General features: G+C 55.1%; 1 protein-coding gene across 4 annotated transcripts in view; it reads left to right on the forward strand.

The window, feature by feature from the left end:
- Positions 1–26,326, forward strand: part of ADGRD1 (adhesion G protein-coupled receptor D1) — a 128,068-nt gene that overhangs the window by 60,675 nt on the left and 41,067 nt on the right. For all 4 annotated transcript variants that reach the window (XR_005983805.1, XR_005983806.1, XM_041729308.1 and 1 more), the window contains 2 exons: positions 20,253–20,326; positions 21,696–21,819. Coding sequence is in view for 2 of the 4 variants with exons in the window: in XM_041729308.1 (XP_041585242.1) it covers positions 20,253–20,326; positions 21,696–21,819 (198 nt within the window). In the remaining 2 variants the exon portion in view is untranslated. The remainder of the gene's footprint in view (positions 1–20,252; positions 20,327–21,695; positions 21,820–26,326) is intronic.

Raw genomic sequence — 26,326 nt, forward strand, 5'->3', positions numbered from 1 at the left:
CTACCAGCCTTGTTTCTTATTCTGACTACTTTGGCCATATGCAAGTCGGAAGTGTTTGTGTTGTCGGGTATGTCCACTATTTCTCCAGAAGAAGGGTGCACTAACTAGTTTCCTATTGCTGCTGTAACAATTTACCACAACGTGCATGGTTTGGAACAACATGGCCTTTACTATCCTGCAGTCAGGAGGTCAGACCTCTGAGGTTAGTCTTGTGGGGCTAACACCAGCATCAGCGGGTCTGTGCTCCTTCTGGAGGCCCCAGAGGAAAATGTTTCCCTGCCTCTTGCTGCTCCTCGAGGCACTAGGTTCTGCATCCAGAGCTGGTGGCACAGCATCTTCAAACCTGTCTTCCTGACCCCACTTTCATAGAGACGCCTGCATCTCTGACGTGACCCTCTGCTTCCCTCTTGAAAGGACCCTGATGGATCATCTAAATAACCTCCCCGCCTCCAGATCTTTAACTTAAGCCCATGTACAAAATCCCTTTTGCCATGTAAGGAACATCCTCAGGTTCTGGGTATCTTTGGGGGGACAGGCACTGTGTTGGATACTGCAGATTAGCGGGAAGCCCCTTGCAGATCCATGCTGTCCCAATCCTTGGGGCAGGTGGTCAGACTTGTGAGTGTGCACAGCCACCACTGCAAGATGGGCACCGTCCGCCCTGAGACTTTTAGCATCCAACCCTCCTCATTCTGATGGATGTGACGGGAGACAGGGACTGATAAACGTTGGCAGGGTGTTATCTATCCCTTTTCCGCCCAGGCTGGGCCCGATGTGGACACTGTCCAGCTGCTTGTCAAGGGCTGGGATGTGCAGTGGCACCCTACATCCTAAGGAACAAGTAGTCTGCCCACTTCAGTGAGACAGCAGAGTGCTCTCCCCTGGCATGTGTGGCCACACATGGCTGCTGGACAGCTGGACATGTGGCAGCTACGGTGTGTCTCCATGAGGCAGAGAAGAAACAGGGGACACCAGTTATTTTACCCTTTCTCCAAGCCCAGCCCTTAAGTAAGCAGGAGTTTGCTGAACCCAGAGGGTCTGTTGTGTCCAGAGAAGTTGGTGATGGTGTGGTTCAGGGGCAGGTGCAGCCACCAGGTGCCTGGCATCCCGAACAGTGTCCTAACTGCTGCTATCCTCCTGGGAGGTACTGCAGGGGGCCATGGGGACAAGCCAGAATGCTCATTACTCAAGCTGTCTGTCCACACCCAAGGCTAAGCACCAGCCAAGACCTTGTCCCCCTGGTGGATCCACCTGTAGTCTGCATAGCTCCTCTGGGGGAAGAGGCTGAGGTTCATGTTTGCTGATTTATGCCTTTCTAGACCATTCCCTGGTCTCGCTGCCTTGCAGCACAGTGTCATCGGGTCTGGACATCTGACAGTAGAGCCATCGAAAACCGTTGACTGTTCTGTTGGGCCTAGCTTCATTTCCTCCAGTATCTGAGTCTGCAGGGCCCAGGGGGGTGTTATGGGTCCAGGTAGACCGTGCAGCGGGGCTGCTGTGACCCATCCTTAAGGTGACTCGCCTCACAACTCACATGTTTTCTTCAGTACCCCCCTGCCCCTCCTGCCCCTGACCATTTTCATGCACCTACCTGTCAGGTTTATTCCCACCTGCTTGTTGTGCTCTACCAGGTAGGGTCTTAGCAAGTGCCAGCCTTCCTGGGTCACCTGCCTTGATGCCTGCCCCCCTGACACAAGAGGCTAGTAGTTTAATGGGGGCCCCATTTCCTTGCTCTGCCATTGGTCTTCCCCAGCCCACCAGGCCCACCTCTGTAGAGCTCTGAGACTTGGGTCTGGGGATGAGGTCTGGGCACCGACTCCCCGTCCCCACAGAGACCTTGGCTCCTCATGCCCAGTGAGCCAGCTTCCTTCCAAACATCTGCAGCCCCTGTGCTTATTCCCCACCCCCACCAACTTGTGTGGAGCAGGCGAAGCCATTCTAGCCACTCCTCCACGAGCTGCCACTTGGGCAGGTTGCCTCGGAAAATGGCCCCCGAGTGGCCTCTTTCCTGCCGCAGATTGTCCTTCTGGTCCCAGTTTCCTACCGTCTGACTCACAGAGACAGGTGATGTTTCTCTCCAGATGCAGCTCTTCAGGCACTGGCCATAGGAGCTTAAGCCCTTAAGTAAGCAGGAGTTTGCTGAACCCAGAGCAACTTTGGAAGCTCTGCCTCCAAAGCAGAGGAGCCAGGCGCCAGCAAGGACATGCACCAGCGCTGAGCCCTGCTGGAGTGGCCCATGCTGGCAGGTAGCAGTCCCGTACCCAGGGGGCCGGCAGAACTCGGCTGTCTTCAGAGAGAGTCCCACAGGTGCATCCTCAGTGTCTGAGTTGCGGCTCATCCCTGGTCCTCCAGTGGCTTCTAACACTCACCTGAGCATTTGCCCTGGTAGCAGGTTCCCCACCTGTTTGGTTCTCTGAAGAGGGACTTGAGGCCTCAGCTGGAACTCCCAGCTGTGCTGCCGTGAGCCTGTTGTGAGGGACGGCAGCCGGGGTTTGGTGGGGTCGTGTGCACGCTGCCACAGGGGTCACATACATGGGGTTTGTCAGGTTTCCCAGTGGTCTCTCCTTCCTTCTGCCGCCCTGGACGTCTGTGTAGTCAAGAAACACAGAGACCCTCACAGCAGCTACTTCATCTGCTGGCAGTCATGCTCCTACCCAAGTAAGTGACGGTGCGTTCCCACCAGCCCACGGAGCTCCGCCGTGCTGGAGGTCTGTGCAGAGCAGTGCCAGATGGGGTGCCTGCCTTGGGCCCTTGCTGCCATAGAAGCCCCTGACAACAGGGAGATGGGTGGGGCTGTGGCTTGTGTCCCCTGTGGCCAAGTCCAGTTGGAGCTGATTTTCAGTTTTGTGAGGTAGGGGCTGGGGTGGGCAGGGAGGAGTCTGGGAGGCAGAGCTTCCAAAGCTGGCTTTGCCCTCAGCTGATTTCATCTTGATTGCATTGACATGGGTAACATGCACGTTTCATCACTCCCTTGGCCCCATGTGCCCATCTCAGCCCCCTGTACCACCTTCCCCACCTCCCCTGCTCCAGCGACAGGGTCTGTGCACGTGCTGTTCCCTCTCCCTGGCGCCTTCTTCCTGCTGCCCTTCCTGGCCCCTCAGGATACACCCCCACTCCGTGTCTCAGCTCTGCTGTCAGTCCTGGATGAGATGGACATCGCTGTTGTTTCCCGCTTCAGGTGGCACTGTGCATCTCGCGTGGTTGTTTTGTGAAGGTTTATCTTTCCCACCAGCCTCTACCCTGTGCACATCATTGCTTGTCAGGCTGTGCACAGGGTGTTGCACTCAGGAGACCCCTGATGACGGGGACTGTGAACAAGGAGAGCACAGTGACATCCTCCAGATGACACAGCCAAGCATCGGGGCTGCAGCTCGGGGGATCTGTGAAGCTCCATGTTCACGTGCCAGTGGGACACGCCTGTCTGTGGCATAAGTTCAGACGTCACCTGCGTCTCAAACTTGCTCTGCTTTCTGCCCCTGCAGGCAAACTTCCCCATGCAGAACAATGAGCTTTTCTGCAGATGGTCAATGGGACGGGGCTTGTGGCTGGCCCCCAAATATGACACACACTTGGTCGTTCTGACACTTGAGATTAGAAACTGTGGCAGCCTGTCTCTGAAACAGTGTGCCGCTATTATTATGTTTGGAAGAAACTGTAACTTTTTAAAAAAAAAATGTATTTACTTATTTTAGAGAGAGGGAGGGCAGAAGGAGAGAATCTCCAGCAGATAACCCACTGAGTGCAGTGTGATGCGGGGCTTGATCTCATGACCCCGAGATCATGACCTGAACCTACGCCAGGAGTTGGACACTTAACCAACTGAGCCACCCCAGAGGAAACCATGCCAGAACAACACTGACAGAAGTCAAAATAAAAGAAGAACATACCCGTTTTCCACATCTCTCTCAATCCCTTACACATGTGTGCGCATGTCACCAGTCAGGGTTACAACACAGGGAAAATACTTATATACATGAGAAAGCTTGAGTGCGGGGAGGGGCAGAGGAAGAAGCAGACTCCCTGCTAAGCAGGGAGCCCAACGATGTGGGGCTTGATCCCAGCACCGTGAGGTCATGACCTGAGCTGAAGGTTGACACTCCAGCGACTGAACCACCAGGCACCCCACCTCATTCCCCTTCTTGTTCACTGGCATAAACACAGCAAAGCCTACGTGGGCTTTGCAGATGGGCCAGCATTGGGGGTTTGAGCTGCAAGTGGCTGGGCCAGGCCCAGGAGGGACATGTGGGGAGCCCCCCCACCACATCCTCATGGCAGCTCATGTGTGCAGCCTGGCAGGGCCCTGATTCCTCTGTTTGAACTTTAAAATCTCTTGGAAACATGTCCCCAAGCCCATGCTGATGGACTAAAGTGACCTGGCACCTTGCCTCATGCCCCACCCACAGACCAGGATCTTGGGATGGCTGGTAGTGGGTAGGTGTGCTCAGACCTGAGCAGGCGGGGTTCTCTCCCAGTCCGATCCCTCTTACTCTGACCGTTGGGTGTTGTCTCTCTTATTTGGCATCTGAGAGTATAGGGGTGGTTGATGGACAGCTCACATATTTTCTAAACTAGAGTTGACAAGTTTTCTGTTTTGTTTTTTTTTTTTTTTTAGAGAATCAATACTTTTTGTGAAGTATGCAGTTTAAAAAATTTTTTGAACATGGTTCAGGCCACATCAAACACATGTGGGGATCCGGTTCAGCCAGCCAGCTGCATGATTGCTGTTCCTTCAGATTTTTCCAGACGTTTGCCTGGAGAGGACACAAAGTCAACTAGTAGTGAGGCTTGTGGGTGAAGTTTGGGGGAAGGTGCTCATCTCCACGTGGCCACCAGGGCTTGGACCGAGGTGGGAATATGCATGTGCAGGTCCAGGGCAGGTGACGGGTGGGAGAGGTTAGCATAAGGATGTCTGGAAGGACAGCGGTCAGACGGTGGTGGAGGGGAAGGTCAGCTCAGGCCCCCATCAGGGGTGAGCCTGCCTGCCCAGGAGGGTGGACGTCACATCCATGGATTCCCCACTCCCATGATCCTGATGCAGACAGCAGTGGGGGACACTTCCTGAGTCTGGCACTAGCAGAGCTGCCCACGAGGGCAGGAGGCTACTGCCGCCACCCAGGACTGGCCAGCGGAGCACATTCTTTCTCCTCCCTGACAGAAGCCACACAACAGAGGGACTGGGCCTGCCATCCCTGGGTGGCCCCTGAAGTGGCCGTAGATGAGACGTGTTGGTGGGACATGCTCCTGCCTGGCCTGAGTCCCAGGTGACCAGAGAGGCCCACCTTCCTCTGCTTTGATGAGAGCTGCAGCCAATCCTTGACCTTGCAGCCAGGAGAAAACCAGACCTGGCAGGGGGACCCCACCCTACTGACCGGGCAACCTTGAGGGCACATACATCCTATTGTCTGGGCTGCCCATTTTCCCAGAGGGACTGCTTTTATGTGACATTTCCTGATTCTTACATGTGCCACTCATGAACGGGATGTGACTGACAGCACACAGGTGGATAGGGCACATGCTGGGGCCTCATGTGGTATAGGGGGCAGGGGACCCATGCTTAGGGCAGGGGGAGGTCAAGGTAAGGTCAGGGGAAGAGCCACCGTTCCCCTCAGGTCCCTGGAGCTGCGAGTCCCCAGGGGGCCCAGAGTTGGCTGAGTGCAACCTTGGCATTCTTTCCCTGCCTGCGGGAGGTGGCACAGCAACCCTGTGGGGAGCCCCCATCCCAAGGGACCCGCACAGCAAAAGTATGTGCTTTGGTCTCTGGGAGGCCGGGAAGGAGAAAGTCCAGCCCAGCCTGAGCTGAGGGTCTCCAACTGGTGGTCCGATGATGGCTGAGGCCACGCCAGCTGTGTCTGGAAAGAAAGAAGCAAAACAAGGATGCCTGTGTCCTCACTCCCAGCAGATTCCAGCCCAGGGACAGCCCAGCACATCTGGCCTGGCAACCTGCTGTTTCTGCAGCTTCTCCCCTGGCGCTCCCACCGCGAGCACCCCGAGCCCAGCCAGCCAGCCAAGGGAGTATCTGGGCGTGGGCAGGAGTGCTTGTTGGGCAGAAGGCTGCCTCTCCCCTGGGGTCCAAAGACCTTTTCCTGCTTTTGCATCATGACGTTGTTGCAAACATTTTAAAATCTGGAGATTTCACGTAAAAACCGGAATTTCTCTCTTGTTTCTCCCTTGGAAAATGGAGGCCCTGAGAATGCAGAGTGACTCCCACCTGAACTACCAACTGCTGGGATCTGTGGCCCTTGGGTCTCAGGAGCTCGGGACAGTGGCGACCCTGTTTGGGGAGCCCATGTTTGAGATCTGTGATGTGATTGCCCTGGGGGAAGGCTCTGTGGTGGCTGTGCTGGCTTCCCAGTGTGTTGCTCATCTGATGGGGATTTGGAGACAGTGGTCGGCAGGACATGGACCGCGGGTGGGGACATGGGCGGCGGGTAGTTGTCACCATGGCTTCCCTCCATCTCCCCCCTCCTTCATCCCCTTCCTTCTCTGCAGCTGGTGCCCTTCCTCAGGTAAGGGTACAGCAGTAAGCAGTAATACCCCTAAGCCCACGTGTTTAGTGCACGTTTCTCAAATACATGTGAAAACAGGTGTTATGATGAAGCAGAGTGTGCCCGTTTCTCTCAGTCATGTGGATCTAAAGTCATCTTGCAGTCTGTGGGGTGGGCAGCTGGCCCCAGGGGAAATGGTGCATGAACCAGCAGGGGTTTGGAGTCAGACAACTGAAGCCCCTGGTGTAGTCCTGGACACGCTCTGAGATTTGGGGTACAGTGCCTGCCCTGAGACCGTCAGGACACAGAGCACATGGTGGCAGCATGTGACCCAGCCTCATGGGGCAGCGGGAGGGGACCGACAATGGGGAGCATCATGGCAAAGCTGCAAAGTTGTGTCCACTTTTGGAGCTGAGCTTGTAAGGTGATGGCCCTCATGCCACCCGCAGCCCAAAGATGACCAGGACCATGTTTCAAATAGTTTCGAAGCTGCTGCTAATGTTCAGAGTTGGCATTTTGACCCAAACATCTTATTTTCTGGTTTTTGGCTGTGCCGGTCCTGCCGAGAGGCAGGATGGTCAGAGTGGAGAGATAACCGTGCCCTTTACTCCTGTCAGGGGCCATCATCCCAGCTAGCTTCCCCTGGGGACACCTGCTGGCAGCCTGTTTCCTGGGAATGCCCTCCTCCTGCTGGGGAGCAGGATCTTCACGGGGCACAGAAAACCAGGGTGCTGGCCGCTGAGGACATAAGTTTGGACTCGGGCCTCAGGAGGTGCCCAGAGGGAGCAGGTCAGGACGTGGCCTCATCACTGATGGGGACATCCAGAGCCAGACACCCTTCTGCTGGCTGTGGGATGTGGACACAGCACCTCGATCTGGTCTCGATCTGCGTTGTCCTGCTGGGTCAGGATGGGTCTGTAGCTGCAGCTTCTCCAGGTGGAAGTTAGCCACAGCAGGAGGGGCCTTCCCGTCTAGTCTGCATGCTCTGGGGCGCCTTGGCTAGGCCATCAACGCCCACCTTGGGGCTTTGTGGAAGTCACGAATCTGCAGGAGGAGGCTCAGCCTCCCATAAACCTGTGTCCTTATCAATAAGGAACGGTGGTCTCCACGGTGGGCTGCTTTCCTCTGGAGGTGAATGCCCCCTGGGCTTCCAGGATTTGGGCCCAGGATGATGGCACTCCGCTTGTCACCTCCATGTCACAGGTTGGGGGTGGGTCAGCAAGACCTCCTGCAGCTCCTCAGAAGGAGGCTCCCGAGGCCCCCAGAGCATGTGTCCACTGATGCCACTGGTCAGAGCCTTTGCTCTGAATGGCAGAGAGCAGGTGTACATTTGTCACAGAGCTCTGTCCTGCCCCTTACAGGGGCACTCAGGGCCCTGTTTGCTGAAGGGGGGCTGCAGGACATGGCAGGCCAACAGCCTTCCTGGAGCCATGCAGCGGGGCAGGGGATGGTGCCAGGTGGAAGGCACGAGTCGTCTCTGAGTCCCTTCCCTAGGGTGAGTGTTTCCTTTCAGCCTGGCCTGCTGGCCGGAAGCCTGGCCTCCTGAGTCCCGGGATCAGCCACATATCCTCGGGGCTTGGCTGGGAGCTGCCTGCTGTGTGTTACTCCACGTTATCCACGGCAGCAGCTGTGACGGGGCCCAGCTGTTCAGGGGGCGTGCCAGCACTTCCTTGGAAGAGCCGGTGCCGGGTGGGGGCCCCCAGGGAGTTTCCGTGACCTGCGCTCCTTGGATGTGCGGGGTGGAGGGCTGAACCAGGCGCTGTCCCACATGACGCTTAGATCGGTAATTTATTCTACGATGATAATAGGTTGTTGATCCAGTAACTTTTTATAGTTCACATAAAAGCCTCTTGTTCTCTGGGAAACCATTCCTCATTTCTGGGCAGGACAGGATCATGTTTAGACGTTGGCATGGCCCTCCTGTGCTCTGTGGGACGAACCCACACTCGGGCTGGGAGTCTGACCTGGGCCTGTCTTGCTGGGTCGGGCAGCAGGGCCGCCTGCCTCTCCTCCCGAGTCTCCCTATCCTCCTGAGCGCCGGGGGTCCAGCTCCCTCAGCAGCCCCGGGGTCCTTGCTGAGGCGAGGCCAGGCCAGGCCATGGCTCTCCCACACGCAGGAGAGAAGAGGAGCAGAGTGAGGAGAGAACTGGTGTGGAGGGATGGGAGAGGCAGGAGGAAATAGAGAACATGTGAGCACAGAGAGCAGCCACCACGTTGCATGGGGCTGAGAGCAAGCTCTGAAACCAACTCTTGTGTTCAAGTCCCGGCTCCGTCACATGTGAGCTGTGTGGCCCCAGGCTGGGCCCTTGAGGTCTCTGGTCTCAGCTTCCTCTGAACAGTGGGCTGATGTGAGGGCTGCACCGGCGGACGGTGTGAGGCAGGTGCAGCAGAGTGGAGTGTGGTGGCTGGCACCGCGCAGCGAAAAGCTCCTGGGCGAGGCACTGCCATGCACGGCCCTAACTCTTCTCAGGATCTCCCGTTCTGCTCCACCCGACAGTGTTTGCACAGTCATACCCCACCCCCCTCTCTGCCGCTACATTGATAAACTTCTTTTCAACCTAAAGGCCCGCTTTTCTAAGTAGCTGTGGCTGGAGATTCTGGGAGTGGAATGCCTGTCCTGGCATTGTCTGGTGTCTGTGCCAAGCCTGTGTACCACCCGAAATGATCTCGTGCACCAGAGGGGCTCAGAGGAGCGGTCTCCTGGCAAATGTCTGTCATAGGATCCATGCTGAGCCACGGGGCATCATTGTGAGCCACTGAGCGTGTGCTGCAGGGGCTCCCGTGCCAGTGGCAGGGAGAGGGGGACTGAACTGGGGGCCTCCTGTGGGGATGGATCCTGTTGGATGGGACTGGCCTTGCCTCTCCTGGGTGCTGGTGGTGGGATGGGCAGCCCCGTGGCCCAGAGGCAGAAGTAGTGCAGTGGGAGGTGCAGCAGGAGAAGGTCTGAACTGACACTGGGAAAGTGGGACGATTGTTTCTGGCTCATAGATGTCACGCTTGGTGGTCAGGAAGTCGTCCTTCCTCTGCCTTGGCTTGGTCTTGTCCCTGTGGTCTGGTCCCGATGAAACTGGGCGAAAAGATTTCTTTTGCAAATGTTTGGAGCTTATGCTGCACCTTACGGTTCCAGGCATTTGTGCAGGAGGCTGTGGACTCAGCATGTCCCATTAGGGCGGCATTTACTCGCTGACTACCAGCAGCCCACGATACAACCGCATCCCGTCCCTGAGTGAGAATCCACAGCATTGCATTGTGGTTCTCAGCGGGACACCCTGGCACATGTGTAGCTGGGAAGTGCCTTCCTAGGGTTGCCAGGTGTCCGGAGCTGCTCACATGAAATGCAACTAGCTGTTTCTAGCCCAAATTTCCAGATCATGAACTGTGGCCTACTTCCATGTTCAGTGTTGGGGTTCAGCTGGAGGGATGATGGTGGTGCATCCTCCTGTGATGTTCACACCTGTGTGAGATGTAGGGTTACACTGATGTGCTCCAAGAAACAAGAAATCCTTGTTCCTTTGATTGATGCCAGCAACAATGGCACGCTCCATTTCATTTTCTGCTATTTATTTGAAACAACTTGGATGTTTGTGCTTAAATGGGAAATTTCTGCTAGGCGTCCTCTCTGTAAATGATTAGAAAACCCCAGTAAGGACATACTTTCTGGAGTGTACAATTTTTGGGAGAGCAGTAGATGTCCTTTTTTTTTTTTTTTAAGATTTTATTTATTCATGAGAGATACACACAGAGAGAGGCAGAGACACACAGGCAGAGGGACAAGCAGACTCCCTGTGGGGGAGCCTGATGTGGGATCGATCCCAGGACCTCAGGATCATGACCTGAGCTGAAGGCAGATGCTCAACCACTGAGCCATCCAGGTGCCCCAATGGCTTTATAGCCTTTCCTGACCAGCATATGCTAATCAGAGAGGGTGTTCTGTCCGGGGCTGGAGACATGCCTCTTGAGACCTCTTGAGTCTGAGACCTGCCTAGAGATGGGCTGGAGCCCATGCCAGAGGGTGGCTGTAACCTCTTCTGTCCCCCCCACCCTAATTCACATGGTTTGTGTCGCTCCTCCAGAGACGGAGATCACAGCTTCTGTGCCCTGGGAGCTCAGAGCTGTGGGCCTCCTGACCTAACTGGGTGTGTCTACACAGCACTCCCTTGATTAGACTGGAAAGGACAAGCTCTCAGGAGTAGAGCTGAGGGGGTTACTGCCCACACCACCAGCTGGAAAGGCTGTACTCTGCCCCCCTGACCAGGAGCCCCCTCCCTGTGTCTGATGGTGCCCAGTCTCTGCTGCAGCTGCCAGCTCAGGGCCCAGCTGGTGTCTGAGGGAACCGGAGCATCCAGTCCTGGGAAGGGCCCAGTGGCCTGAGCTGCTCCAGCTCCCACCACCTGCTCCAAGAAGTCAGGGGCCACCGACCAGCCATGAGTCACAGCACATTTCCGCGTCTATGTCCCCATCCGCCCCTGAACTCGGCCCCAAAGGGCGCTCTGAAGCCCGCACACCTTTTGTTGGGAGCAGGAGTGCTGTGTCCTCAGGGAGTTATTACCCTGGTTCACATCATTGTCACTGACACTGGGGAGCCCAGGGATGGCTTCCAGGGCTCCTGGGGGTGACAGTGAGGCAGCGCCACATTGCCAAGTCCAGGTGGCTCCTGCAGCAGGGACAGGCTTCTCTTTCCAAGGACTAGCCGGGGAGAAAAATGCACCGACGAGCTTAGATCCGGCCGGGGGTGGTCTCGGGACAGAAGGCAGAGAGAGAGGAACTGAGGTAAGAGCCCAGCGCTCGAGGTCATGGGCAGCCCGGAGGCAGAGTTCTAGGACACATCCTCCTCCGAGGCCCTCCCATGGGGTCGCACCTGCCCCACTGCTAGACCAGGGCGGCACGGCCGTGCACTCTGTGCGCTGCTTCCTGCCCACCTGGCTGGCTCGCGGATGCCTCGCCCTCGTATTGATGCCCCCAGGTGTTACACGTGTCTTAGTTATTTTTTCTCAGAGCCGTTCTTTGTTCGCGGCTGCTCACTTCCACCAGTGTGCCCTGGCAGATCAGGAAGGTCTGTGTCGTTAGAAGCTCCTCCCTGGTTTGGAAAGGCTCTGGTATGGCTTTCGTGCCCCGAGAATGACAGGAGCTTGCTTCAGGAGTTGCTGGGGCTGTGCTCACATGCCAGGGCCTTTGGCTTTTGGCCATACAAACCGTTTCCTGTCCACCTCGGTCAGACCTGCCCCTGGACCGCTACCTGCTTGTCCGCAGTTGGTATTTATGTCCTTAGCTCTGCCTGTTGAGCTTTCATCTGCCGGACGTGCACAGTCACCTGAATGATACTTCCCTGGGGATGGTGACCAGCTTTGCCAGCTCCATGTCTGCTGAGCACATTTATTTCAACATCCGCATGGCTCATTCCTGTATGATTATTGGGATCCTGAGAAGTGGCAGTAACATCTTCACACTTGCCTTGCTCACTAGTGAGTTAAATAATTCCCTTAATACGTGTTCGTTTCAGGTCTGTTGGAGAGTCATGATCTCACCTTTGTGAAAGATGCTCTCCTAACACGTGGGAAGGTAATGGAAAGGGAGGACTATATATTCTTTATTAAAAGAATGTGTGTGTGTTTAAGGCCTAGGAGAACGTTTTACTTGTGAACGTGTATAACAGAGTAGCAAACTGGAAAATGTGTGTGTGGGGGGGGTTGATGGATGTATCCCAGCTCAGGCGGGGAGACTGCCCGAGCACCTGTGTCATGCCCGGTTCTGGAATGCACATGGTGGGTTCTGTTCCTGCATCCTCTGAGTCATACCACTCACCTTTCAGGGAAATAGCATCGTCTTTAATGTGGTTTATAGGCGAGTTCAAGATCATCAACACGACCCCATTATTATTAGCAGCCACAGAATCAGGCTGTAAAATAGATCAGAATTTTAGAACCTTTCCAACCCATACCATTATCTGCATAAAAATAAAAGTATTAGACTCTCTGGTGTGGCCCCCTGGGACACACCTATAATTGCAGTTTTCTGAGTATCTGCAAATCCTGCAGCTACAGGTTTATATTGCCATTTCTGTTCTGTACTTTGTGTAATGAAAACAATACATTTCCCTCCCAGTTGAGGAGGGCTGATCTGCGTGGAAGCAGTGCTAATCTGTTCTGATTGCCAGCCCTTTGTTTCAGATGAACGTTAGAGGCCAAACTTCAGTTCACAAATCAGGAAGATTTTCTGGCTGTAGGAACACTTACATGTGTGGCACTGGAAACAGGGACCAACAGAGAGGATTGATTTCAGGGTCACCAGCCACTCCTACCCTACGGAGACTGTGTTGGCACTGCAGCTCTGGGCATGCGGGCCATGCAAGGCAGGGAGGGCCAAGAGGGGAAGGCAGAGATCCGTCGGGGAGAGATCAGCAGACCATTGCTGAGGCTGTGTTTTAAGTTCTGATGCTCTTCGTTTTTATATCACGGTACAGATGACATCAAAATTAAGTTCGTAGAGCACTTCTGAAATATTTAAACCAGGTGTCTAGGGAGAAATAATTTATAACACAAATATTCCATGAGCAAGAGGCATCTGGGAAAAAAGCATCTCAGAAAGAGGTCTAGGAGCAAAGTCTGACTGTTTGATGTGGGTGGAGGATGGAATGTGACACAGGGGCTGCGGCCGGACCCTCCGCAGAATAAGGGAGAACGGCTTCTTTTGTTTCTGGCCCAGACCACACAAGAGATCCTGTGCTTCAGTGAGGACAAAGCATACACCTCAGGATGCAGACGTGGGTGTTGGCAGAGCCACCAGGGCCCCAGAAGGTGGGAGGAAGCCCCGGGGAGGAGCAGGGTCCTGGGTGTGCCTTGTGTGTGTGCTTGTGCAGGCAGGAGGTGCTGGGGAGCGGGGGGAGGGGTCGTATTTTCCACTGCGGTGACAGTAAGTCTGCGCCCAGGGGCTCCTCTGCTGCACAGGAGGGTTGTACATGCTGTGCAGAAGTCAGGTCCTCCTCATGAGGCCTAAATCCCGAAGCTCTGCTTAGCCAGGCACATACCTGCTCCCCCCTCAAGCCTGTGCTCCTCCAGCTGGAAAACATGGCTTTCTTAGAGTTGATCTGATGTGGTTTAACCCATTTAAAACCTCTTATTTCAGGATAAGGTTAGAGTCACAGGAGGTTGCAGAGGTGGTAGGAAGAGGACCGCCCTACCCCGTACCCAGTCTGCCCTGTGGTTAGAGCTGCTCTAACCCATTGTGCAGCTGCAGAACCAGATGAGCACTGGCTGTCATTTGGAGTCAGGTGGGGCTCCCAGAACCACCATGGACACTGTGCTGCCCACCTGTTCTACCCTGCAACGGTGTCCTGTTGCACTGCCCCATCCTTAACCAGTATCCTGCCTTCCATCCGGAGGATCCATCCTCCTGAGAAAGACAACCACAGCGTGTCGCCTTTTGAGCTTGGCTCCTGTGACGTGGCCGAATGCCCGAGGCCTGTCCAGGTTGTTGCTATATCAGGTATAGGTGTTTGTGAGGGCGGGTGGTCGCCCCTGGCAGTGGGGGTCCCAGTGTGCTCAAGCACCCACCCCCGGCACAGGAGGTTATGGGTGTTCCCAGGTGTTGACTTGAGCAAGTAGAGCTGCTATGTTGAGTCATGTGCAGGTTTTCCTGTGGAAACAGCTTGCATTTTTCTGGCATAAATACCCAGGAATGCACCTGTTGGGTCGTAGGGTAAGGATTCTTAATATTTTTGAAAACTTCTAGGCTGTTTTCCAGAGTGGCTGCCTTATTGCACGTTCCCACCAGCCTGGTGTGAGCAGTCAACACCCATGTGCTCGTCAGCATCTGTTACAGTGCCTGGTTTTTATTCCTGGTATTCCCACTGGGGTCTTCACTCCCTGATGGCTGGCAGCTTGACATCTGCTCTGGGACTTTCTGGCTCTCTGTGTGTCCTCTTCTGTGTGATGTCTCCTGCCTGCCTTTGTCCATTGTCTAACTGGATTCTTGGGTTTTTTTTTTTTTTTTTTTTAGAGTTGAATTGTGAGAATTCTCTATTCTAGACATCACTCCCATGTCAGATATGTGGTTTGTCTTCGTGTCCTCTTCACGGGGTGTTTCAGAGAGCTGAAGTTCTTAATTTTTAGAAGTCTGATCTATTGATTTAAAAAATTTTGTGGATTGTATTTTTGGCGTCCTAGCCAACTACTCTTTGACGGGCTCTGGGTATGGACGGTTTTCTCCTGTGTTACCTCATAAATTCTTATAGTTTCATGTTTAATGCTTCACAGAGGATCCATCTTAAGTTAATTTTGTATAAGATGTGACATTAGGTGGAGGGGTGTGTGGTTCTGTGTGTGTTTGCCTGTGGGCGCCCACTTGCCCTGGCGCTGTGTGCGGGAAGATCTATGCTTCCTTCATGGAGCCACCCTGTTGCTCCGTCAGATGTGAGTTCACGGCACCGTGCGGGGTCGTTCCTGGGTTCTCTACTCTGTTCTGTCCAACTGGGGCTACCTGTCAGGACCTGTCTTTGTAACTCATTTTCCTTCAGGAAACCAGCCTATGTGCTGGGGCAGTCGTGTGATCTTGGGCTTGTAAGTGCACATGGAAGGTACTTTCTGAAGCATCAGAACAGACACGAGTGGCACTTGGTTCTTTAAGGAGCCTATTTTCTAATGGGACGAAAGGATTCAAGAAAACTGAGGATCCCGTGTTTTGCAGAGGAAATACATTATTGCGACTTGTGTGAATTTGTCTTCATTTAGATGAATCCTGATGTGTTTTCCAGCGTCCTCTTTCAGACTGGAATGGGAGGGCGGTGAGGGCTGGCTCCAAGGGCGAGGTGAACACTGAACATCGGGGCCGGGAAGGTGCCATGACCCCACGTGCGCCACACTGGACGGGGCAGCAACAAACACAGTGTCTGCAGCTCAACACAAGAGCTTCCTTTAATTAAAAAACAAGAATCTCTGCAACTTCTTTGCGTGAAATGGGGATGGAGACTTTTGGAAACATCCCCGAAGTCCAACACCAACAAGAGTGCACGCACAGCTGCCTTCGCCTCCGCGTTCCTGCCCACTTTGGCTCCCCTGGTTTGCTCCATGCTGCACACAGGGTCCCGTCTGGCCCCGTCTGGCACCTTTTTCCCTGAAAGCTTAGGACTCGGTGTCACCAGGGCCAGGGATGACTCGAGGCAGGCTGCAGACCGTGTGGGACTTGCCAGCACCGTCCCTCGTGTGCGCCCCCTCCCCCAGGTGCCGGCAGACGTGCTGACTGTGAGCTCCCCACTGGGGATCCCAAGTCCTCAGGACAGGGGATGGGGGAGGCCCTGCAGGATCGCACTGGGAGTTCAGTTCCCTCTGGAGTGTCCCAGAATCCCACAGGGCAGTGGAAAAAAACAGGGAAACTCATTTTTGGAGTCGTGCGAGCCCCACGTTCCCACGGCCCCTGGTCCCCAGGGCTCAGTGCGCATCTCTGACCTGGTCCGGGCTGGCCATGGTGCGTGCTGACCTCCAGGCCGTGCTCAGCTGCAGGTGGACGGAAGAGGCAGGTGGGGAGGTTGGGCTGTCACCTGAAGACAGATGTGAGCTCCTGCAGGCACCACACATCTGCATCGTGTGCTCCCGACGTGTCTCTGGACAGGACACACCCACGTCCAGCTGAGTCCAGCTCAAAGGGGCCTCTGGCCTGGAAGGGTTGGGGGAGGTGGAGGTTCAGGCAGCATTTGGACGGGGAAGGGGTGAGGGGCCTGTGTCAGGGTCTTGAGGGTGTCCTTGGATGACCTGCCTGATGCCTTGAATAAGGGTGCCTGTGGTCCAGATGCAGCCTGGGGTGAAGGGGACCTTGTGTGCATGTGAGCGCAGCACTCAGGCATGTCCTCAGTGTCCCCACACTGCCCACCTGTGTTGGGCCCTGGCTGGGGGCGCTGAGACCCCAATCCACTGGGTCACAGGCCTCACTTCCCCACCTCGGCCTTTTGCCCTTTCTGGAGGTGATCAGGGCCCTGCCCCTGCTGCTGGGGCCTGTGTGAGCATCCATTGGGAGGGGCTGCGCCCACTTTCCCATGCTCACAAAGGCAAGAAATGTCCTCCAACACCAGGACTTTGAGGCTGATTGAAGGGTTTCCTCATCAGCTTCCAACATGACTTCCATTTCTCTTACTTTCCTCCAAGCTGGGACATCTCAGCCATTTGGAGCCCTGGCCCCCAGCTTATGAGATGAGCCAGGTGATGTTCCCGTGCACCTTCCCGTGTGCTGGGTTTGGGGCCTCTGTCTCCTTCCATTGCTCTACTGAAGGTCAGAATTAAGGACCATGGAGCTTTCTGTGTGTTTGCTTGGGGCAGTGACAGCAAGTGTCTCCTCACCTTGTTTGTAGGAAGAACTATATACTTGGGTGAAAAGCAAACAGGTTTCTGGGCAGTCCTGGTGGCACAGCGGTTTAGCGCCGCCTGCAGCCCAGGGCGCGATCCTGGAGACCCTGGATCAAGTCCCACGTCAGGCTCTCTGCATGGAGCCTGCTTCTCCCTCTGCCTGTCTCTGCCTCTCTCTCTCTCTCTCTCTCTGCATCTCTATGAATAAATAAATAAATAATCTTAAAATTAAAAAAAAAAAAAAGCAAACGCGTTTCTAAGCAAGGAACATTTACAGGTTATCTGATAGATTTTTCTCCTCTCCTAATACGTGTCTCCCAGAGCAGACGCCCTTCTGAACATTGATTACGAGCAGTAGGCAGTGAGTACTTGACTACTCCCATTGACATCTACTGAACGGCAGGGTTGTCCAAGGGAGTATTCCCGCAGGAGGCACTCTGCGGGCCGGGTGACACGGAAGGGGGGTTTGTCTGTGGCAGTCAGGGGGCAGAGAGCAGGGCCAGCTCTCTGCTGGGAGGCCCTCTCTCTGTCAACCGCAGGCCTCGGCTTTGGGGCACAGGAGGGGTTCAGATAATGGCTCTCCCCATCACCCATGTGAGTGCACCCCATTCCCTGGTCATGGCACATGCAAGGCTGCTGGGCGTTGACGCCTCCCACATTTTTCCGGAAAATCAGGCCATAACATGGATGACTCACCTTCCTCTTTCTGGCATCACTGCTCCCCGTGTGTTCATAAATCATGCTCCTAGGAATGTTTTAGGCCTCCTTTCTTGGAGACGTGCTGAGGGCTTCTATTCCAGTTGCGTTGCAAACTCAGACATGGGGAGGCGGTCTGCTGTTCCCGCGCCAGGAGGAACCTTGGATGTCAGAACAGGACTTTCCCAACTCTGGCAGGGTGTGACCTTGGCTTCGGACCCAGGGAGCGCCGTCTGCCCCTCCACCCTCTCGACCACACACATGCTGGCTTGCTGCATTCGGGGATGATTGTTAAGTCCCCTCGAATTTGGATCTGGAGCCAGAGGGTTGGGACTAGGAGGGGTCCCTTCTGCCAGAAGTGAGGGGAGCCAGCTCCACACTGCGGGCAGTGGGAGAGAGCACTGCTTCTTCCTCGGGGCCTCAGCACACCGGTCCCATGTAATCCTGGCTTCAGTCCACTGTCCAGTCCTGCCTGGTGTCCACCTGCCTTTCCAGGGCACAGGAACACTCTAGTGCACCTGCCTGTGGACAGTGACACCTGATGTGTCCTGGAAAGTGAGTCCAAGGCCATTCAGGGCCGAGGACGCCTCAGTGATTCCAGGTGGAGGTCACCGCCTGGTCCTCATTTGTACTTTGGATTTTGTGGGATTGCGTGTTGTGGTTACCCTGTTAATGACCTTCTGTGTTCCCAAGTGGCTGCAAGATGGGGCTCTCTGTATCTGAGTGCAGTGTTCACGGCAGCTGGGACATTGAGGGGATGGGCCGGGGAGTGAGGGGTGGCGGGGAGGAACGTGTGTCTCAAATTTAAGAGCTTGAGAAGCCCCAGGCACTGGCCCCAGCCCGGGTTCTGCCTGTGGTGGCTCCAGGGATGGGTGATGCACTTGTAAAACCAACCTCTGTGGTGAGCGTGGGAAAGAGCACCAGAAGGTGGCCCAGGTGGCACCAGGGACAAGGTCAGAGTCTGGGAACAGAGTAAGAATAAACAGAGGTTTAGCCCTTTGAGGGTTTTGCATGGATCTCTTGAGTCTGGGCTGTGTTGCTTGGGCCACTCTGCCCTCTCTTAGGGTGTGAGGTTCAGCTAGACTCATCTCCCTGAACACCAGTCCCTCTGCCCTGACCTGGCATGTACTCGGAGATTTCTGAGGCATATTCTTCTGCGATCCAGTGCCATGGGCCGTGCCGAGTGGATATCCCCACAGGTGCTCTTGGAAATCAGGAATTGCTCCTACCTGTCTGGAAGGGGGTGTTTCCACCCTGACTCACACAGCGAGTACTTTCACATGCTGTGCATGTGCAAGGGGCTAACCCTGGGGGACGGCTGGCATTCCTGCTGCATGAGGCCTTACTCTAGTGGAGGGACATAGGCGATAAGCAGATGGACAGGCAATAACCAGGGATGTTCAGATTGTGTTGAGCGCTGTGAAAAGATGAACCAGGTAAAGGAGACAGCGATGGGGAAACATCTCTAGGAGGTGAAAATGGGAGTGATTGGAGGAGGAGCCAACCATGGTCCTGGGCAGGAAGGTTCTACAGAGTTTCCGGGCACGGGCAATTTTGAGAAACCCCATAATGTATGACAGTAACCATTAAGATACCAGAAGGGAAAACAAAAGGAATAAGGATAACATTTGCCCAAATATCAGGAATAAGTGGTATTAATATAATTGTGTTGTGCACTTGGGGTCCGTCATCCATGGTTCTAGTGCGAAGAAGATGATGGATGAGCCATCTGGTGTTTGCTGTGGGTCCCGAGGGTACCTGTCAGGGCTGCTATAGGCCCAGCCCGGCGCCCGGAAAGAAGAGCTTATGTGTCTGGTGCTGGGGTGACAAGGGAGCTGTCCCATCCAGCTGCTCACCTGCCCTGCAGAAGGCTGACTGCCACGCCGGCACATGAAGCCCCAAGATGGAGGTGGGCTGGGGTCTCGAGAGCAGATGAGACAGTGGAGTGAGTGGCAGGCGGCCACAGGAGAGGTTCTGACTTAGTTATTGGGAATCTGTAACACATCATGTGTCCAGGAGCAGCCCTGGCTTCCCAGCAGTGCTCCGGCTCCCCAGGCTTCCTGTGAGTGGCTCCTGGCCAACCCCCTGTGATTTGTTTTGGGCAGAGCAGCTGCAGTTAAGTGCCCCTGCCGGCATCCCAGAAGAGTCCAGGGGCTAGAAGTTTCTCTTTTGGGGGGAGAATAAGAGTCCTAGGAACAAGGTTGCTGGTTGAGCTGGTCACTTTTTTGTTCCTTTGTCCTCTTCTTCAACCGGTCTGTAGTGAGAGCCTGCCGTGTGCCTTCTCTGGCCAGGCTCGGGGGATAGAGCAGCACACAGGTGGGACAGGGGCTCGTTGTGTGCTCTTACTAAGAGGAAGGGGCGTGGGTTGCCTGGGTTGGTGCCGTTTTAAATGAGCAGAAAGGCTGCTCTGGGAGTAACATGCAGCACAGACCTATAAGAAATGGGGGCAGGCATGTGTTGTTATGGGGGAAGGGCATTCTCATGGGAGGACACAGTAGGTGCAAAGGCCCTGCGGCAAGAGCCCTGGCTTCTGGGCTGGTGTGGACAAAGGAGAGAGAGATGTGAGGTGGGCCAGATGTCATGGCCCTCTGTGACCACGACAGGGTTGAGATGGAGTCAGTGGCTCCTTGGGGCATCACCCCATGGTCCTGTGGGCTGTGGGTGGGGACTTGAGCTCAGTGTCAGGAGCCTGGCTTCTTCTCCAGCGGCCTCATGAAGCATATCCATCCTTTCATTTCAGTCCCGCAGGCAGCGCAACGAGGCCACCAACAGCAGCAACGAGGTGTTCCTGTACTGTGCCTTCCTGGACTTTAGGTACTGCCTGTGTGGGGCCCCCTGGGGCAGGGTGGGGGAGGGGAATGGTGCCCAGGGCCAGGCCCTGCTGCACGCTGGTCCAGGTTATGATCTGGGTCATGATCTGGGTCATGATCTGGGTCACCCTCCTGGAGCCTCACTGTTGCATTGTCTGTAAAGCCGGAACATTCAGGATACGGAGTTGGAGGAGGGACAGGTTTTCTCTGGAGACCACATTGGGACCTAGTAGGACTCAGCCCTTAAAGCCCGGGGTGCACTTCAAAATACTCAGCCAGTCTGGCCGAGGCAACACTGGGGCCTCGGGATGGTCCCATCAGTGCTGGCTATCTGAGGTTTCGTGTCGTGCTGGTAAGGTGGCTGGGAGGGGCTGGGTGAACCCCTCTTTCCTGGTAGGCATGGAAATGAGAATGTCCCCAGTGTGTGCTCCCAGGGACACGAGCACCCCTCCGGGATGGCCACATTTCTCATCTGCTACGTCCACAGCTTAAAATAGAATGTAAAGCAGAGAGAAACTCCTGCCTTTTAATTTGTTCACCTTTATAAAAGCTTTCCCCAAGGGTCCTGCCTTTGGCTGAGGCAAACGTCTGTCTTTGCTGATAACTCGAAGTTGTCATTTCTGAATAGAACCATGGAAACATCTTCTTAGGAATTTGAAAATACAGAGAGAGACACCGTAGAAAATTATGATCACTGATATTCCTACCATGAGAAGAAACCACAGTTAGCACTTGAGCATGTTTGTTCCTGGTCATTTTGGTCTAGATTTATACTTTAAGAAGTGACACAAGTCCTAAATCAATTCTGTAAAGAAGTAAAACATAAGAAGGCAAAGATGCCTCCATCTGGTCCCCTCATACCCTCTCTCTAGAGGTGGCCAGTCGGGGTGTGTCCTCAGTACCGTAGACACAGCTTATGGCTACGTTCATGGAGCATCTGTGACCTTGTTCTATTTCACACTTGCACGTCCACCCCGGCTGTGCACAGACCATGATGCATCAGGGCATTGACCCCCATCTCCGACTGATGTATCACATTTTATCACATCTGTGTTTGCCACACTTTGCTTATCCCACCCCACAGCGGGCATTGGGCTGCTCTAATGTTCTGTGGCATCACCTGTCACTCGGCAAAGACCCCAGGCATGTCCCCTGGGTGCCCAGCTCAGAGTTCTCTGGAAGTGAGACTGATGGATTGTAGGATGAGCATGTCTCATTTTCATGGGCTGTGGGTCCCTGTGCCTCCTGAATTGCGTGTGTCAGGGCGGTCACAGTGTTCTCCGCCCCCCCCCCCTGCCCCCGTCTCCCTGTGGCCCAACTGGCACCAGCATGTCTGCTCTCTCAGCCGTCGCTCCTTTGTTCTGTGTCCCCAGCTCCGGAGAAGGGGTCTGGTCCAACCAGGGCTGTGCGCTTGCTGAAGGAAACCTCAGCTACTCCATCTGCCACTGTACTCATCTCACCAACTTCGCCATCCTGATGCAGGTGGTGCCACTGGAGGTAAGAGCCAGGCGTTGGGGTCCTGGACCCCAACAAAGTGCCCTTCCTGCCTTAGGCTGCAGGTGGGGACAGGGTGGCTTGGGGCAGACAGGCAGCCCCCACTCATTAGGGGGGTCCTGCAATTAGGGACATTTTGAAGCTCTCCTTTTTTTTAGTTTAGCAAAAAAAAAAAAAAAAAAAAAAAATCAAAAGAAAACAAAAAACTTTGCTTCAGGTTTCCTGTGCAGACCTGAGATTCTTCTCGAGGATCTGTGTGCAGAAGGCAGGTGTGTCAGCATTTTCTGCCTTCGGTCCCTGGGCTGTGGAGCCTCTGTGCTGTGGGAGACTCACGGTGCATCCAGGGCAGCAGGAGTCCCAAGCTGATACTAGGGTGCATGAATGTCCAGAGGACGTGTCACAGGGGCTACATCATGTCCTCAGAGCGTTTCTGCTGTGGGACGAGAGGGACAGGGTTACAGATGGAGATCTGGACTGGTCTAACCTGACTCCCAGCTCCAGGGTTAGCAAGCCTTGTGGTGGGGAGGTGATTTCCCACAGCCTTCTGTCCTCCTCTCTAGATAGGCCATGACCCTCCCTGGAGCCTGGTTGGGTTTCTCTGCCTCAGTTTCTAATCTGGCAGGCTGCACGGTTAGCCCTAAGAACTTGACATACATGTCATTGGTTTAAGGCAAGCACAGCTTGGAAGAGAAAAAAAAATGTTTTATAAATTGCAGATACCCCAGGATGGGATCCTCTCAACTGTGATCAGTCCCTGAGCCCTGCGTGTGAGTGACTTGATTGGCTTCTAGACCCCAGTAGAACTTGAATTTCTCTGCCGAGGGCAGGGGGATGGAAAAGACATAGGGATCAGTCCAGGGATCTCCTGGGGCCCCTGGAAAGCCAGGCACCTATTAGACAGGTTTTGTCTCATCCCAGACTGTGTTTTGGAAATTGAAAAGTTGTATTGATGACTCTGCACAGAACAGGGAGCCACTGAGCAGAGGCTTCCTCCTCCTGCAGAGCCATGCACTCCCCCCACTCATCAGGGCAGGTGCCCTGAGCTCCCATTCCCCTGCACTGTGCATAGGAAATGAACCGGGGCCTGGAGGGGCCCCCTCTACTGTCAAGACCTGCTCCACCCCTATCCCTTCCTTTGGCATGTTAACCCCATGGGGTCTGTCTCTTTCCTAACCTACCCCCTTCCCTGGGTTCTGTGGTCCAGGGAACTGGTGAGAGCACCTGATCCGGGCAGGACTGAGTCTTGTCTGGTGTGGCAGGACTCCTAGCAGCCTCAGGGGTGTTACCTAAGCATAGACTCCTCATCCACAGCCATTCAGCAATACTTATCAGCACCTACCCTGGGGGTGCAGTTGTAAATAAGAAAAACAATGAGGTCTTGTTTTTGAGGACTTTATATTCCAGTGGGAAAGACAGGTAATAGATAAGCAAACAGCAGCAAGTGATGTCCAGCAGCAGCAAGTGAAGGACATTGAAGAGAGGCCTGTGGAAGGTGCACGTGCCAAACCAGAGGCATTTTGATGGTGTGGTGCGGGGAGGAGCAGAGGGGAACATTCCAGGCTGAGGAATAGCAAGTGTAGATGCAGGAGACAGGACTGGGCTTGGAGTGTCCTGGGTGGAGGCAGTGAGCGCAGGAAGGCCCCTTCATTCGCAACACGTGCCATCGACTTTGTGTCCTGCTTGTGAATTGCTTATAGAGACGCCAGAGGGGAGTTCCAAACCTCCCTAGGAGGACAGGTCGGGGTGGGGGTAGTGCCATGTGCCCCTCACAGTCCCCCCTTTAGACACACCAGCACTGTCCACGTGTCAGACCCGAGTGGTCCCCTTCACTCTGCTGTGATGAAGCTTTGGGGGGTGGGGGTGCGCAGACGTCCCAGTGCCCTGTCACTTGGGGTCGCTGAGGGCAGTCCTGGCCACACATAAGGCGGAACTGGGCACTTGTAGGTCAGGTGTCTTTCAAGCAAGAGCATTCAGAGCTTTGGACACTTGGTGCTGTCTCCAGCTTGAGGGTGCAAGCCCATCTGTTTCCTGGTGGCCAGCGTGGTAAATCTGTGTTCAGACAATTGTGGCCCCCAGGTGGTCCCAGTGGGAGTGATATATGGGCAGCAGCTGTCCCTCAGGTGACAGGCATCCTTTCCTTCTGGCTCCTGCCTCCCAGGCCCTCTGTCACCCCCTTTCTCTTGTGTTCTCCAGCTCCTCTACCTTGTACTGCCCGAGTTGGGGCATGTGCTCTGGCTTTGCATGATTAGATGCAAGGGAGGTCAGGGTGGTGCGCCAGTGCCAGCAGTGCAGGGACAGTGAGGTCCCACAGGATAGGGGTGGAGTAGAAGGTACCAGAGGATAGGGGTGGAGTAGAAGGTACCAGAGTGCTGCAAAGTGGAAAGAGGACCTCAGTTACCTGGACTGCATGGGCTGCCCTCCGAAATTCCACCTGTTCCGGGTCTCTCCTCATCCCTTCTTCTCCTGCTCTGCACATTGTCACCAGGGAGTTGGGGACACCACTGCCATGAGGCTCGTGCCTCCATCTCTGCCTGTCTTGCCTGAGCCTCAGCCCACGTGCCTCCAGCATGTCCCTCTGGGTGCCACATGGGGGTCAGCAACCTGCTTTAGCCCTTCCAGCGGGAAAGGCACCAGGCTGCCACCTACATATGTGCCAGGGGGAGGGGGCAATCCACGGGCACTGTGGCCAAGTGGAGACCGTGAGGCCCAGAGAGGGGGATGGACTGAGGTCACTGATTCATCCAACAATGAAGGATTGGATTGAGGTGACACCTTCCCTCTGGGCTTTGGGAGCATTTTAGCTTTTTAAAAATCTGGGCTTTTTAGCAGCAGAATCATCATGGTACCTCGGGTGGGGACGCAAATGCCCTTGCACTTGAAAGCATGCTCTGTCCTGAGGCAAAGAGTGCATGTGGAAGCTATATGGGGCAGGGCGAGGAAGGGCCGTGGTGACGGTGCTGTTTTAAAGAGGGGTAGCCTGCAGGGCTCCCTGAGAAGCTGGTGCAGATGAGGAACCTCAGGGAGGAGCGCACAGCCACCGGGCCTAGGGGGAAGCAGCAGGTGCCGAGGCTCATGCACACAGTGGCGGGGGCCAGGGGCTCCAAGTGGGAGCCCCAGACTGAAATGTTGGGGGCAGAGAGGACGTCATGGAAGTGGGGGAGCAGACCGCCTATGAGCACTGGTGCAGGCAAGACAGGCCCCGTGTGGGCACCTTCCCTGGAGCCTGCTCTCGTCTTGGATGTAGCCATAAGAGTGAGGGCCACCTTCTGGTACAGGTGAGGGCCTTGGGGACTTGCCAGAGGTCACCAGGGGCAGAGCCCCAGCTTCGGCTGTGCTCTCCAGATCCTAAAGCTGGGGCTGCTGCTGGGCGTCCAGATGGTCCTCTGGGTCCTTGGCACGCAGAGAACTTGGTCCAAGCTGTGGGCCTCTACGATGTGGAAGGAGCGGCTGGGTGGTGGGTGTGGCAGGAAGGTGGGTTTGGGATGTTGGTGGGACAGGGAGGAAAGGAAGCAGCTCAGTCCAGTGAGCTTAAAAAGAAAAACTTGACACAGCATTTATGATACAAATCTGTCACCACTCAATGTAGGTGACACCAGATTTGGACAGTCTGTGGGTGTCTTTGTGGAAGCAAATCATATCTGCTCATTGCTAGGAAAGGTTGATTTGAAAATGATTCAAAATTATCCATGCTAAAAATGAACATTCTCAAGAACATAAAAAATTAAGGCGGTTACAAGTAGGTGTCGAATCTGTGGCGCAGTTCATTTAGTGAGAACAGAGGGATGGCTTTTCCCGGTCTTCCTGGGTGCCTCTGGGGAAGGGACATCTTCATCCAGGGTCTCTCCTTGGAGCTCACAGTCGCACCTCGCCTCCCATCTGCATGTCTGCCCTGGACCGTGCCCCAGCAGGTCTCCCATGGAACACCCCGGCGTGGAGCTTGGGGGGCTGGGCTGGGACCCAGGGGGATGTTCCAGGCCTTGCTCTGCTTGCTCTTCTCTATGGGAGGGAGTGCGATGTGGGCCCCCTGCTTGTTCATCAGCAGCGATGGGCTCCACCAACCAAGACCCTGAGATGGGCAGCACCATGCTTTGTGCTCCAGACACAGTGAGCAGGAAACAGGCCCGGACCCCTCCCACCGAGTACTGACCCCTCAAGGTCCCCCCAGCAGCTGGTTCATGGGGCCCCCTTGACCAGAGCACTGGTCACGCCAGCTATGTAAGTGTCCAGCCCTGTGCCCCAGAGCCCCCTGCCGGGAAGTCATCCTGGAGTGGTGTGTACTGGCCCATGTACCACCGAGCTGCCGGAACTTGCCGAGGACGGCCAGCCAGCTTAGTTCCTGTCAGCAGGTGACCGGACGAGCAGCCCCAGAGCCAGGGCTCCCTATCTCATGGTCAGCAGCAGATGCGGCAAGGATGAGGCAGAGGTGTGGGGGCATAAGGGAACACACTGCACATTGGAAAGGTGGCTCTGAGCCCTGTGTGAGGGGCATACAGGTGTGTCAGAGGGAGCA

The sequence above is a fragment of the Vulpes lagopus genome, chromosome 14 (assembly GCF_018345385.1).
Source record: "Vulpes lagopus strain Blue_001 chromosome 14, ASM1834538v1, whole genome shotgun sequence".
Taxonomy (NCBI): domain Eukaryota; kingdom Metazoa; phylum Chordata; class Mammalia; order Carnivora; family Canidae; genus Vulpes; species Vulpes lagopus.